The sequence below is a fragment of the Engraulis encrasicolus genome, unplaced genomic scaffold, assembly GCF_034702125.1.
Source record: "Engraulis encrasicolus isolate BLACKSEA-1 unplaced genomic scaffold, IST_EnEncr_1.0 scaffold_80_np1212, whole genome shotgun sequence".
NCBI classification, from domain to species: Eukaryota; Metazoa; Chordata; class Actinopteri; order Clupeiformes; family Engraulidae; genus Engraulis; species Engraulis encrasicolus.
The window spans coordinates 130,615-144,960 of NW_026946148.1; the positions used below are offsets into that span (position 1 = coordinate 130,615).

The following is a 14,346-nucleotide window of genomic DNA, read 5'->3' on the forward strand; positions in this document are numbered from 1 at the left end:
GTGTGTGTGTGTGTTTCCTCAGCTGGAGGCATGCGAGTAATCCAGAGCCCTGGAACAACCTACCCCCCACTTTCCAATACAAGGTACACACACACACACAAACACACACACACACACACACACACACACACACACACACACACACACACACACACACACACACACACTGTATAATGTCTCTCTCTCTCTCTTTCTCTCTCTCTCGCTCTCTCTCTCTCTCTCTCTCTCTCTCGCTCTCTCTCTCTCTCTCTCTCTCTCTCTCTCTCAGTTTGTGGCGGTCACCACAGACTACGAGAGCCTGAAAAAGGAAGGGCCAGACTTCTGAGGTCCTGCCCACGCCCAGACCCTGCCTTATCATTGGACCTTCTGCCCGACTCTGGCTTCTGATTGGATCTTCTCCCTGACTCTGCTCTCTAATTGGATCTCCTGCCAGACTCTGTGTTTTGATTGGACCTTTTGCCTGTCTCTGATTAGTCACTGCTGTTCCTACTGACCAGTGACGCTGGGGACACATACAGTAGACACGAATTTGGCCAAGCGAAGCAAACTTCGCCATTCATTCCTATGAGGGAGACGAAGGCAAGCGAACAGGAGCGAAATTATTCGATCAAGTTTAATATAATGCAAATGAGGAGCGAATTTTGCCCGCGGCGACCAATCAAATCAACAACATAACTGTTTCATACCATTTGATTGGCCGTACCTACCAGTGGCGGCTGGTAGTCTGTCAAACAGGGGAGGCTGTTCAATTACAATATGTCCAGAACGCAAAAAAAAGGGGGGGGGGGCTAGGGGGGGTCAATTTTGACACACATCTTACATTGGTCCTGAGCCACATATGGCCTCACACACTAAAGGACTCTTGTTGAAACAAATTTGTTAATCATTAATCATTATCCCCCTTGTAGCCTATTCATAGGGACATTTTTTTTTTTTTAATTATTATTATTATTATTATCATTAGGCCTACCTCCGCCACATAATGATGTGATTGAGTTTGCCTTCGTTGTCTTTGTTCATTACTGGGTGCACGGCTCAACTTACCACTAGAGGTCGCAAAATCTTTAATTATTTACCAGACATTGCCAACACAGTAGGAAACAAGGACTCACCACTCACGGGACTTGGCAGTTAACCAGTTGGTCAGACACCACACCACAAAAGCTCAAAAGAAACGGTTGTTCTTCCCTACCTTTTTCACCAAGTCAATATTAGGCAGTGCTCTGCTCTGCTCCTTGATATTCATTTTCTCCTCATAAGGACGACTGGAATTCGCCAGAATTTAATCCACAATGCTTGGCATTTTGCATAGCTCTCTAGCTTTCTTGCAAGCTAGCCCTAACGAAAAGTAGGCAACTTCAACTTTTGAATTGGGAGATTAAAAAGGATAAGGACGTGCCACTATTAAGACTTTATTCGCAACACTAGGTTTACAAGAATATGTACACAAAACTGGAGTACACCGCAATGAATAGCTTCCCCACTGGTTACCACGACGAAACTTCTCAGTCAAATTAATAACATATCCGCATTTCGAAATGAAATCAACTACTGTAGCCTACTGACACGGGGTTCACCCAATCACAAGTCGGAGCTCCAGTCTCCGGTCCCTCCCCCCTCCTCTCTCTTCTCCATTCACTCCCAGTGAGGCTCAGTCTCAAAATCAAAAAAATTTCACGGCAATAGCCAATGACCGTTTAGCATTTTTCCATTGAAAAAGCATACAATCCCACATGCCATTGAAGTCCATTGAGACTCGACTCGCTTGCGTTGTCTTGAGCGGAAAAAAACTCGTGCGAGCCTCGGGATCGTATTACAGATTGGTTTCATCTCTAAGTTGAGCACATGCATTTTCTATGGAGCTGGGTCTGAAATAGCAATGTTATTAAGTCGTGTAAAGCATTAGTTTACATACTATTCTCCGTGATTTTGGACAGGAGGCGGCGCCTCCCTTGTACTCAAGGAGGAATCGCCTCTGATACATACCTAATGACAGTTGAGTTGTCAGAATGGAACACTGAATTGGACATTGGGGCAGCCGTGGCCTAGAGGTCAGAGAGTTGGTATTCCAATCTAGGGGTTGCCGGTTCGAATCCCCCCCTGACCTCTCCCTACATCTCCATCAATGGTTGAAGTGCCCTTGAGCAAGGCCCCTAACCCCACATTGCTCCAGGGACTGGAACCAATACCCTGAAAAATAATTGTTGTAAGTCGCTTTGAATAAAATGTAAGCGTCAGCTAAGTACAATGTAATGTAATGAATTTCGCCTCTCTTCGCCTCACTCGTTTCGCCTGCTATGTGTCCCGGCATGAGGGGGAAAAGAGCTCAGATTCGAACCCGGGCCTCCAGTGTACCAAGCATGTGCTTTGACCTCTACACCAAAGAGGTCTTTCATGACAGTCAGTGTATTCATTTTGTGTGCATTTGTCTGTGTGTGTGCATGTGCGTGTGTGTGTGTAATGTATTCTCTGTGGATTAATGTCACCGTAATAAATAACACTGCAAATCCAGTTCTACTGTCTCATTATTCTCTCTCTCACACACACACACACACACACACACACACACACACACACACACACACACACACACACACACACACACACACACACACACACACACAGAGAGAGAAGAGATAGACTGATAAACACAAACATTCTTTGTAAATAGAGGTCGTGAGATAGAGCATAGCCTTTGCTGCTCTTACAATCTCTCTCTCTCTCTCTCTCTCTCTCTCTCTCTCTCTCTCTCTCTCTCTCTCTCTCTCTCTCTCTCTCTCTCTCTCTCTCTCTCTCTCTCTCTCTCTCTCCCCCTGTGTATGAGTGTAACAGTTCATGCAAGGAAGCTGAACTTGCAGTACGGAAAACAGCTGGGGTGTCACTCAGCAAAAGCTTTGTGTGTGTGCGTGTGCGTGTGCGTGTGTGTGCGTGCGTGCGTGCGTGCGTGCGTGTGTGTGCCTGTGTGAATGTGTGCTTGCTTGTATGGGTAACACTTTACAATAAGGCTACATGAACATGTACTTCTCTGATCATGGAAGATCAGATAAGGTATGGAAAAAAAACTAAATTTACAACATTGACGTGATGTCAACAGCACAGGTAGACAGACAACGATCAACCCAGGCAGGTGTGTGTGTGTGTGTGTGTGTGTGTGTGTGTGTGTGTGTGTGTGTGTGTGTGTGTGTGTGTGTGTGTGTGTGTGTGTGTGTGTGTGTGTGTGTGTGTGTGTGTGTGTGTGTGTGTGTGTGTGTGTGTGTGTGTGTGTGTGTGTGCGTCATGTGCATAACAGATGATACATAACTTCCACAAGAACTGTCCGACAACCATATTCCACAGGGGAACAAAACACACACACACACACACACACACACACACACACACACACACACACACACACACACACACACACACACACACACACACACACACACACACACACTTGTGCACGTGTGTAAACACGCGCTGTCCGTGTCACTTGGGTTTCAGGTCATGGGAAAGATGTTGTGTGTGTTTGTATACGCGCAAATGTGTGTGTGTGTGTGTGTGTGTGTGTGTGTGTGTGTGTGTGTGTGTGTGTGTGTGTGTGTGTGTGTGTGTGTGTGTGTGTGTGTGTGTGTGTGTGTGTGTGTGTGTGTGTGTGTGTGTGTGTGTGTGGTCATGACCTTTTACTTTTAACCTAGACCACTTACTGTAAGAACAAACACACATACGTAATATGCTGTAGGCCTACACAAGCTACTGAGGATGAGAGGGAAGGGGGTAGGGGTGAGAAGAGAAGAGAAGAGAAGAGAAGAGAAGAGAAGAGAAGAGAAGAGAAGAGAAGAGAAGAGAAGAGAAGAGAAGAGAAGAGAAGAGAAGAGAAGAGAAGAGAAGAGAAGAGAAGAGAAGAGAAGCATTAGGAGAGGAGAGAAGAGGAGAAAAGAAGAGACGAAGGGGGAAGAGAAGAGGAACACAAGGAGAGGAGAAGAGAGAGATACGAGGACAGGAGAGAAAGACAGGAAAGAATAAGAGATAGATGAGAGAATAAGGGAGAATAAGAGATGAGAGGAACGAGAGATGAGAAGGAGGGAGGAAAGAGTGCTTTAAACACAGGAAGCAAAGTGTTGCCTGGCTGCTTCCTCTGAAATCCCAGAGGAGTTTCCTGATGCAGGAGAAAATAAACAGAGGGGGTGAGGGCTGGGGTGGGGGGTTGAATAACATCACGATGTTGCACTGTATGAAATCATAGTTTGTTTGTTTTACATAATTTGTCTGTGTCCAGTAGTTTGTAGGCCTATTTTGTTCTCCTCCGTGGGGCCTCAGTAACTCCCCAGTCAAAACGCCATCTGCTGTCCACTGATGGTGCTGCAGGCAGCTCCAGAACACAAGTTTAACGGCTTCCTCACACTTGAGACATACCAACCAAAATACCATTTTTTTTTTAATCTCATTAAAACACTCGTGAAAATCAAGCTATGGTAAGTGCAAAGCATGGCTCGTAATTTAAATTAACTTTGTGTAAGGCCCGCAAATAAATCCAGTGGCCGAGCGTTCCTTCAAATGCTTGAACTTTTATTTTGACAGCAGAGCTTTGTTGACAACTTGGAGCTGCGCAGCCGCAGAGGGCACATGTGTCAGCACAGAAGTGAAGTTGTGTTGTGTATGTGAAGAAGGTTGACTTTGTCTGCAACTATTCTTTCAGGTGCAGGTTTTTCCATTATTATCGAATGTATTGTATAGCACATTAGTTTTGCACAAATGTGTGACTGCTGTCATCTTTCGCGTTTCTAGGCACCAACCATCGTAAGTAGGCTAATAGTTTTCTTGTTAGCCAATGTCAAAACATTAGCTCTTTCGAGGTTGCTTAACAACTGTGCCAAGGTGTTTTAGCATATTTAACACTGACATATACATGCGCCAATGTGTAAAAACGAACCTAAATCTGCACATAAGCCTATTAGCCTATCATGAAATAAATATAGGCCTACGGTCTCTTGCAGTATGTAAATCGCAGTTTTTGCTGTAGTATTACTGTAACCATATTTAAACATTAGAGCCCTGCAAGAACTAGGCCTACTGAAGATTTCCTGTTAATACTCTCATTTTGATAAGAGAGATGTTCCTATTGTAATTGAATTTTGTACTGTCAAAGAAACAAAAGCAAGTATGTCTTTCTGTCCTCTCCTATCATGTCAGATATCCACAACAGCACCAAGGCAAGGCAAGGCAAGTTTATTGCACATTTCATACACATGCAGGCTGTGCAGTGTACGCTGCACACAAATAAAAGCATACAATTAAAGCAAATGAAATCCACAAGTACTATACACACCTCCCCTCTCTTCCCTTCTGTCATTGGGCCGCTGACGTTTTTAGTAGCGTAAGTCAGGTTGTTCAACTACAGCTAATGTGATGAATTATTAATATTATAATTATTTAAAAACACTCATTCCATTTAAATGACACATATCTATTTGCATTATTCCCTGTCTCCAAGATAAAGTGCGTTACAAAATTGTAACATTTAATATTTCCCTGGTGGAGACTAATAAAGAAACCTAACCTGACATGATGTGGACCTGTCTTGTGCCACTCTGATGTCTTCCTCTAAAAACATCAATGACCCCATTCCAGGTATCCGTGCAGGTGGAATAGCCTTGCGATGACGTCGCTGCTCCGTTTGGGGGTGTGGAGGTTCAGGCCGGGTGGCAGCCGTCGGTGGCATCAAGACATCACCATATGTAGCAGCTGTCCCAAACAGCAGCAGCATCAGCAGCAGCAGCATGTCACCATGTGTAGTAGCAGCGCACCGGAGCAGTACATCCAAGGACAGAGCCCAGAGCCACGTGTCAGGGAGTACTTTTATTACCTGGACCACCAAGGACAGGTGAGTCGCTACGCTACCTGGAGCACCACTAACAGGCCAGTGGTTATTATGGGCAGTCATGGACTAGTGGTTAGAGAGTTGGTCTTTCAATCTAGGGGTTGCTGGTTCAAATCCCCCATGACCTCTCCCTACATCTCCATCCATAGCTGAAGTGCCCATGAGTAAGGCACCTAACCCCACATTGCTCCAAGGACTGTGACCAATACCCTGAAACACAATAGTTGTATGGATGCTTTGGATAAATTAAAGTGTCAGCTAAGTGCAATGTAATGTAATATATTATAGGTGATGCCCTGACCCATCCCTTTTACCAGGGTTGTCACACTCAAATTGACTGAGGGCCAATATCAAAATCTGGAACAAAATTGTGGGCGGAACTCAATATATATTTTTTAAAATGGACTTATATTGTCCAGGTGTTTACTTCAATTTCACACACACACTTCATATTTGGTAGTTAAAATGTGCCTGCAACTATTGTGTTGCATGAGTGTGAGCTCTTTCATGAGCCCAATCATATTCCAATGACACACCACATTTCATGTTCTGTCTTGTTTACGCTATGTATTAATGGTGTCTGTGGGTCAACTGTAATACACACACGTCATATGTGGTAACTTAGTTAAAATGTGCCTGCAACTATTGTGTTGCATGAGTGTGAGCTCTTTCATGAGCCCAATCATATTCCAATGACACACCACATTTCATGTTCTGTCTTGTTTACGCTATGTATTAATGGTGTCTGTGGGCCAACTGTAATACACATTTCAAATGATCTCGCGGTCCAAATAAAATGACTATGCAGACCAAATTTGGCCCCAGGGCCTGAGTTTGACATCCCTGCCTTATACGTTCACATATGGCCTTCGTAGGGCTTACCAAAAATTTGAACTGGCCCTTAATGAACACTTTTGCCATGGGCAGGTCTTCTGTTACCCTGGCAACCAGGGGCAGATAATGCTGCTCTTACCTTGGCAACCAGAAAGAGATAAGGCTTCTGCTAACATGGCAATCAGGGTTAGGTGAGGCTTCTTTTACCCTAGTAACCAAGGGGCAGGTGATGGCAGGGGGCAGAGGCAGATGAGTCTTATGTTACCCTGGCATTCAGGGACCGGTGAGTGGGTCTGTTAGTCCGACGACCAGGGGCAGGTGATTGGTTTTGGCACCCTGACGCAACCAGGGACAATCCACCTTATGCAGTACCGTATGTATGTACCTTATGTAGTACCTTATTAATACAGTATACACAGAGGAGTGTCATTGTTTCTGACTATGCCGCACATAGGCTACTTTTTATCTCATAATACGTTTTATGTAAGCTTATTCTTCTTAATGTGTTTTTTGTACATTTATTTTCCTTTTTGTCTATGTGTTTGTGTCTGTAACTATATGCATGCTGCCATTTTGACCAGGACTCCCTGGCAGAAGAGACTCTAGTCTCAATGGGACAATCCTGGCTAAATTAAGGATAAATGAAAAATGAAAACGTCAGGGCTGCTGATAGTTTTGGTCGAGACCGGGACAGAGTCATCTGGCCCTACCCATACGTACAATGTAATGAAGATCCAATTCTGGGCACCCTTGCTACCTGGGAATGGGACTACGGACCTGTTTGCCCCGCCCTCCTTTTGGTTTCCCTACTTCACTCCTTCACTGTCCTGTGCCCAAATTGTGCATGGGTAGGGTACGTGCGCGAGTGAGTGAGTGAGCAACAGAGAGAGATATAATCCACATTGTATGTGTCTGCTCTCATCCTCAGCTCTTTCTGGATGACACCAAGATCAAAAACTTTGTCACCTGCTTCAAAGGTGAGTGTGTGTGCCTGTTCCTCTTTCATTCATGTGTGTGTGTGACTGTGTGTGTGTGCCCTCTCACCTCATGTTTGTATGTGACGTTTGTATGTGCCCACTCGTCTCTCCTCTGTGTGTGTGTGTGTGTGTGTGTGTGTGTGTGTGTGTGTGTGTGTGTGTGTGTGTGTGTGTGTGTGTGTGTGTGTGTGTGTGTGTGTGTGTGTGTGTGTGTGTGTGTGTGTCTGTCTGTCTGTCTGTCTGTCTGTCTGTCTGTCTGTCTGTCTGTCTGTCTGTCTGTCTGTCTGTCTCTGAGTGTCTTCTCATCTTTCATGGGCGTGTGAATGTGTGTATGTCCTCTCACCTCACGTTTCTATGTGACTGTGTGTGCCCGCTCTCCTGTGTGTGTGTGTGTGTATGTGTGTGTGTGTGTGTGTGTGTGTGTGTGTGTGTGTGTGTGTGTGTGTGTGTGTGTGTGTGTGTGTGTATGTATCTGTCTGTCTGTCTGTCTGTGCCTACTCATCTTTCATTACGGGTATGTGACTGTGTGTGTCCTCTCACCTCATGTTTGTATTGTGTGTGTTTGTGTGTGCCCACTCATGTGAATGTGTGTGTGTGTGTGTGTTTGCATCTCCAGACCCGCAGTTCCTGGTGTTCTTCTTCTCCCGCGTGCGGCCGAACCGCCATGGCCGCTACCAGGAGCACTTCCCCTTCGTCTCGTTGTGCGGGCGCGAGCGCAACTTCCTGCGCTGCGATGACCAGCCCGTCGTCTTCACCCACCTGCTGCCGCCACCACCGTCGCCCGCAGAGACCACTGCTGCTGGCCCCGCCCCCCAGCTGCTCTCCTACTGTGGCGGGGGCGGCAAACTGGTGGAGAAGTTCCGACCGGAGGCACTGTATGTGCGGAGGTGTGTATATATATTATATTCCAGGTTTCATTAATGTTACAGTCACACCACAGGATATTTGACATATAAACCTTTACATAAATCTTAACAAAAGTGTTTCTTCTCATCTAAGACTAATATGAAACATAATGTACCACATCTTCTTTCATTGACACTTGTTTTGTAGTTTTTTAGCCAATGTTACGAAAAAACAAGTCGTCACGTCAACCACAGAAGTGTGTGTGTGTGCGTGTGTGTGTGTGTGTGTGTGTGTGTGTGTGTGTGTGTGTGTGTGTGTGTGTGTGTGTGTGTGTATGTATGTGCGGAGGTGTGTATGTGCAGAAGTGTGTGTGTGTGTGTGTGTGTGTGTGTTCATGCATGTGTTCACGTTCAAGTTCAAGTTGATTTATTTGTCCCTATGGAGGACATTAGTCTGTAGCAGGTATGTAAGGTTTGTGTGTGTGTGTGCGTGCGTGTTTGTGTGTGTCCTACTGTGGGTGGGTTCCAACAAGACCGCTGTGACTGCAGAGGTGTGTACAATTGATGTGTTTTCGTTTCTGTCTACTGTTAAGTTTGTGGGTACGTGTGAAATGACACATACTGTACATCGAATGTTATAATAATCTCTCCACCTCTTTCCCCATGATTCCCCATCTTTGTCGCCTCTCCTCTCTCACTTCTCACTCTTTTCCTTCTATCTCCTCTCCCCCACACACTTTCTTTTTTCTCTCCTCTCCTCCTTTCCTCTTTTCTCCTCTCCTCTCCAACTTCCTTTCCTTTCTTCACCTCCACTCCTCTCCTCCTCCTTTTTTTCCTCATCACCTCTCCTCTCCTCTCCTCCTCTCCTCTCCTCCTCTCCTCTCACCTCTTCTTTCCTTTTCTCTCCTCACCTCTCTTATCCTCTTCTCTTCTCTCCTCCTCCTTTCTTCTCCTCTCCTCTCCTCTCTCCTCTCCTCTCCTCATCCCTCCATCCTGTGTCCAATGGCTAAAGGGGCTGTGGACGTGTCTACCACCCGGCCTCGGAGCGCGTGGGAGGGGTGGGCCTCGTCCGCTCCGCGCTCGCCATGCAGCTCAGCTCTCACTTCCAGTACCCCACGCCCGGACAGGAAGGGACGCCCACTCACTTCCTGTGGGAGGGGCAACGACATGAACTGACCAATGAGCTGGCAGAACTCTTACCCGCCATAGAGGAGGAGGAGGAAGAGGAGGAGTCAGGAAGAGAGACATGAACTGGTGTGTGTGTGTGTGTGGGTGTGGTGTGTGTGTGTGTGTGTGTGTTGTTGTTGGTTGTGGGCTGGGGAGGGGGGGGGGTTAATGCCTTCAGAAGTGTGTGTACATGGATATTTGCGCCTGTGTGTTCAGGAGGTACTGTATGTGTGGGACAGTAAGTGTCCATTTGTGAGGAAAACTGAGTGTGTGCCTGCATAAGAGGAACTGTGTGTGTGTGTGTGTGTGTGTGTGTGTGTGTGTGTGTGTGTGTGTGTGTGTGTGTGTGTGTGTGTGTGTGTGTGTGTGTGTGCGCGCGCGCATGAGTGTGTGTCTGTGGCAGATGCAGATATAGAGTGTGTGGGAGATCAAGAGTGTGTATTTGAGATAGAGAAATGGACAAAGTGTGGGAGAGTGTGTGATACACTCATGTGATTGTGTGTTCTGCTGTAGGCAACTCTGTGCCAATGGAAATTTGATAACTGAGTTCAATCAGTAAAAATATCTGACTGCACCCTGCTCCTGCGTGTCTGTCTCGACTTGAACTACGTGTTTCTGCTTGACTGAGATGCAATGTACTGTTACATGTACAGTATTTGACCTTGCCTAGTGTAATGTAGTCCGCAGAGGAGCGTCTCTCTCTGTGTGTGTGTGTGTGTGTGTGTGTGTGTGTGTGTGTGTGTGTGTGTGTGTGTGTGTGTGTGTGTGTGTGTGTGTGTGTGTGTGTGTGTGTGTGTGTGTGTGTGTGTGTGTGTGAGTGTGAGAGAGAGGGAGAGTGCGTGTACATGCGTGTGATTCTCCATGTGGCCACTGTGAGACGCTGTTCTGCAGACTACATTAGCCCAAGGAGAATCAAGTACATCTAACAGTCCCGTGCAGTTAAGTCAAGCAGAAATCACACACGCACAGACACGCACACATGCACACAATCCATCGAGGCACTGCGGTCTGCAACATTGCATCATAAAAGTAAGATAATATGCCGATTTGAACTGTCCATCGAGTGTGTGCACGACGCCTTAGCATGTTGACTCCACAACGCCCTGTGACAAGGGTAGGTTTAGGGATTGTTTTTGACAAAATTTTGCAACAAATTCACCATTTCTCTTGCTTATTTCGCTGTCCTTGGCAAACGTAAAGCAGCAGAAACAATGCTTTACTGACAGTTTAGGGTTAGGCATGGTTTTGGACAGGGCACAGCAGAGCTTTTTTGTATTTAGCAACAGAAATCCGCAGACATGGCCTTGCCGTGGCCAAGCGGTAGGGCACTCGTCTACCATGCGGCTGACCCGGGTTCGATTCCCGGCCCGGGTCCTTTGCCGGCCCTTCCCCGTCTCTCTCTACCCCCTTGCTTCCTGTCACCACCTTCACTGTCCTATCAAAAAGACCAAAAAAAAGAAATTCGCAGACATGGTTGGGAACATTGCACAAACCTATCCATGTGACAAAAGTGCTTTTCCACGGCATTGAGGACCAGGACTTAACTTGGGAATGTGTCCCACCTCAACGAGGAATGCACTGGCGCGAGATACTACGCCTTTACATGATGCCAGTCTGACTCTGCAGACTATGTTAACCTGGAAGGTCAAGTCCATTTAACAGTATAGGCCTTGTTCACACATGGTTCGCTCTGTTCTGTGACAAACATGATGATGAGGCAGTTTAATATGTGACACATACGTACTGTGCCTTTCCCCTCTGACGGAAGAAGTTCTTTGTGAAAGCACTGTGCCTTTCCCCTCTGACGGAAGAAGGTCTTTGTAAAAGCACTGTACCTCTCGCCTCTGACGGAAGAAGTTCTTTGTGAAAGCACTGTATGTGTGTGTCTTGTCTTGCTGATGCATGTGTCTGGCTGTGTGTGTGTGTGTGTGTGTGTGTGTGTGTGTGTGTGTGTGTGTGTGTGTGTGTGTGTGTGTGTGTGTGTGTGTGTGTGTGTGTGTGTGTGTGTGTGTGTGTGTGTGTGTCGTGTTGTGGTAGCGGCAAGAAAAACATTTCAATTACATGTATGTATGCATACTGGAGCTGAGTGGAGGAGAGTTGCCCATCCTGTCTTTTAACCAGCTAAGTCTCTGCTGTGGTGTCCTTTAATTATTAACACATACGCATTCATTGGCAACTGATGAATGATGACATTCCGGGTTCAGAAAGTTTTTTTTTTTTTTTTTTTAACTGCACATACTGTGTTTGCTCCAGGCAATTCAATGAACCAATTGCTAACTAATTACCACACTTGGCTCTAGCCTGGTTCTCACGCGATGGTTGTTACCAACAGTTGAGCGGAAATGCACGAAGGGTCTGCGTGAGAGCCAGGCTAACTTGGCTCAGGGTCATGGCTCAAATAACCGGAGCACTGACTGCTACATTGGAGACGAATAATCGATTCTGGCAAAAGGTTGTTTCTCAATCTTCTCCTGTATCTCTCTCTCTCCCATTGCTTAACTGTCTCCTCAGTAAAGCAATGGGTCCTGCCTGGTTAACCCATTGATGCCTAAAGTACCTACAAAAAACACCTGCTGAATGCCTACGCCCTTGTTGGGAAAGTTGCCCTCAGCCTATAAGTGGGTGGTTGATGTTTAAGGGTGTAACGCCCCCCAAAAAAGTTTTTCCAATTCCTGTAAAAATTGATTGAAAAAATTGGGGAAAAAAAATAGAAAAAAATAAAACACTTAGCGGTCCGTGGAATCTCGCCTAATTTTTGCCATTTTTGAGAAAATATGTCCTGCATCAACACATTGCATAGGCATGTCACACCGCAGGAAAATGAAGTCGCACCACAGGAAATTCACTGCATTATGGCCATTTTAATCCTTTTGTATACATGACTGACATCTGAGCTCATGCTAACTTGATAATGATATTGTGTTTAATCTTAGTATGTGTTTTCATTCATAAAAAAACTTATTTTCCTTCTATAAGAGCAGTCACACCACAGGACACCATAAAATGAACCTAAGCATTGTGTGACAGAAACATTGCAATATGAACACATATTAAGAGGTTAATAGTCACCTTAAGCTTCCACTCTCCAATAACTGAGGTACTGACTGGTTAGGAGCCAGTCTTTAAGACCCTTGTAGTTGGCCTTGCCGCTGCCTGTTCACAAACATTGACATACATGTCACCCCACAGGACGCAATTTGTGTTACGGAATTGAACTAGTAGTTAATATTACTGTCTTGAGTTTTTTCACATTCACATACCTTAATATAAAGTTAATATTTATGCAATCATGCCAAATGCTTCATACATTATTCAAAATGTTGTTGGTTAATTTATATATATATTATATTCCAGGTTTCATTAATGTTACAGTCACACCGCAGGATATTTGACATATAAACCTTTACATAAATCTTAACAAAAATGTTTCTTCTCATCTAAGACTAATATGAAACATTATGTATCACATCTTCTTTCATTGACATTTGCTTTTTAAAGGAAAAATAACAGTTTTGTAGGTTTTTAACCAATGTTACGAAAAAACAAGGCGTCACGTCTCCCACCCAAAAACCTAAATATCTTCTGATAGCCTCTGATGCACATAAAACATGAAATAAGTTGCATTCAAACCTTCTACTCTCTCAATCCAGTTTGTCCGACCCTGCTGATTACTAACTAAACCAGTCAATTCCTACGTTCACATGAGACATTTAATTCGGAATTGACTGACTTTAATTCTGAATAAAGCTTAATTCCGCTTTGAAAAACGTCATGTAAACACCTCTTAATTCGGAATTAAAGGAAATATCAAAGTAACCTCGACAGAACTATTTAATTCGGAATTATTAATTTGGAATTAAAAACATCATGTAAACGTAGTGGTTGTGTGGTCATGATACATTCCGTATCCAGGGTGCATGGTGCACAACACATAAATGACACAAGTATCCTGGGGACCCCTCATCTGAGAGACACAATGGGTGTAATTGTAGTTGTAATTCTTTTTTTGTTATTATTTAGAATGTAAATAAAAGGCTGGCTGTATCAGACAATCAAAACACTGCACTCCCTACCCCATCCTCCCAATCCTGACCAACACACCCTGAGTCTCATCGCACACCATTCACATGCCAGAAAGTCGCCACACCAAAAAAGTGAAAAAAAAAGACCAGCACAACAAACATGTAAAATGTATAAAACACAAGTAGCACAAGCCATCCAGCATCTGACACTATCAGCAGCGAGGTGGGAACACATACACAGCAAAATACCTTACAACATTATATTCTGTCAGGTCTACTTTTACTCAAAAATTCATCTTATATTGTATATTAAAAATAAATTAGAAAGAAGAATACAGCAATGACTCATAAGCAGCAGGTTATCATTTCTGATGGCAAAAGAGATCATCTATGGCGCTACGAGTGTTCAGAGGAAGTGCCAGCCATTTTCCATGAGCCAAAGAGGGAGGAGGCTATGCCTGCCACTGAAGCTGGAATCCCCCAAGAAAAGAGCAAGTAATGCTGACAATAGAGGCAGCAAGCTTACATGGTCAGTGATCACAATATTTATAAAATAAATAAATATTTTGATAATGGAATTTAATGAAAGATTTATCAGAATAAACCGTTAATTGTGGTTTACATACTGTATATTTAAG

At 44.7% G+C, this 14,346-nt stretch overlaps 2 protein-coding genes across 5 annotated transcripts in view; both read left to right on the top strand.

The window, feature by feature from the left end:
* The window catches only part of LOC134444884 (NADH dehydrogenase [ubiquinone] 1 alpha subcomplex subunit 4-like 2), a 3,132-nt gene extending 2,776 nt beyond the window's left edge, over positions 1-356 (top strand). The window contains exons 3-4 of the mRNA XM_063194064.1: positions 23-83; positions 269-356. Of these exons, the coding sequence (XP_063050134.1) occupies positions 23-83; positions 269-325 (118 nt within the window). The 3' untranslated portion in view covers positions 326-356. The remainder of the gene's footprint in view (positions 1-22; positions 84-268) is intronic.
* A 4,208-nt stretch (positions 357-4,564) lies between these two features.
* On the top strand, positions 4,565-9,801 carry cunh8orf82 (chromosome unknown C8orf82 homolog). 4 transcript variants are annotated; one of them, XM_063194060.1, is made up of 6 exons: positions 4,566-4,681; positions 5,176-5,205; positions 5,614-5,866; positions 7,626-7,674; positions 8,291-8,561; positions 9,532-9,801. In XM_063194060.1, exons 3-6 carry the CDS (start codon positions 5,642-5,644, stop codon positions 9,767-9,769), a joined length of 783 nt encoding a protein of 260 aa, XP_063050130.1. In that variant the 5' UTR covers positions 4,566-4,681; positions 5,176-5,205; positions 5,614-5,641; the 3' UTR covers positions 9,770-9,801. The 4 variants fall into 4 exon arrangements, with proteins under 4 accessions (XP_063050131.1, XP_063050130.1, XP_063050132.1 ...); XM_063194062.1 differs by lacking the exon at positions 4,566-4,681 and adding an exon at positions 4,694-4,782; XM_063194061.1 differs by lacking the exon at positions 5,176-5,205 and having other exon boundaries at positions 4,565-4,681.
* The last annotated feature ends 4,545 nt before the right edge of the window (positions 9,802-14,346 follow it).

What these genes read in the sequence shown, in the direction of transcription:
- cunh8orf82 (XM_063194061.1), top strand. Translation starts at nt 5,642, where the DNA reads ATGACGTCGCTGCTCCGTTTGGGGGTGTGGAGGTTCAGGCCGGGTGGC. An exon ending in CTTTGTCACCTGCTTCAAAG is followed by an intron (nt 7,675 to 8,290) that starts GTGAGTGTGTGT and finishes TTGCATCTCCAG; the next exon opens with ACCCGCAGTTCCTGGTGTTC. An exon ending in GAGGCACTGTATGTGCGGAG is followed by an intron (nt 8,562 to 9,531) that starts GTGTGTATATAT and finishes CAATGGCTAAAG; the next exon opens with GGGCTGTGGACGTGTCTACC.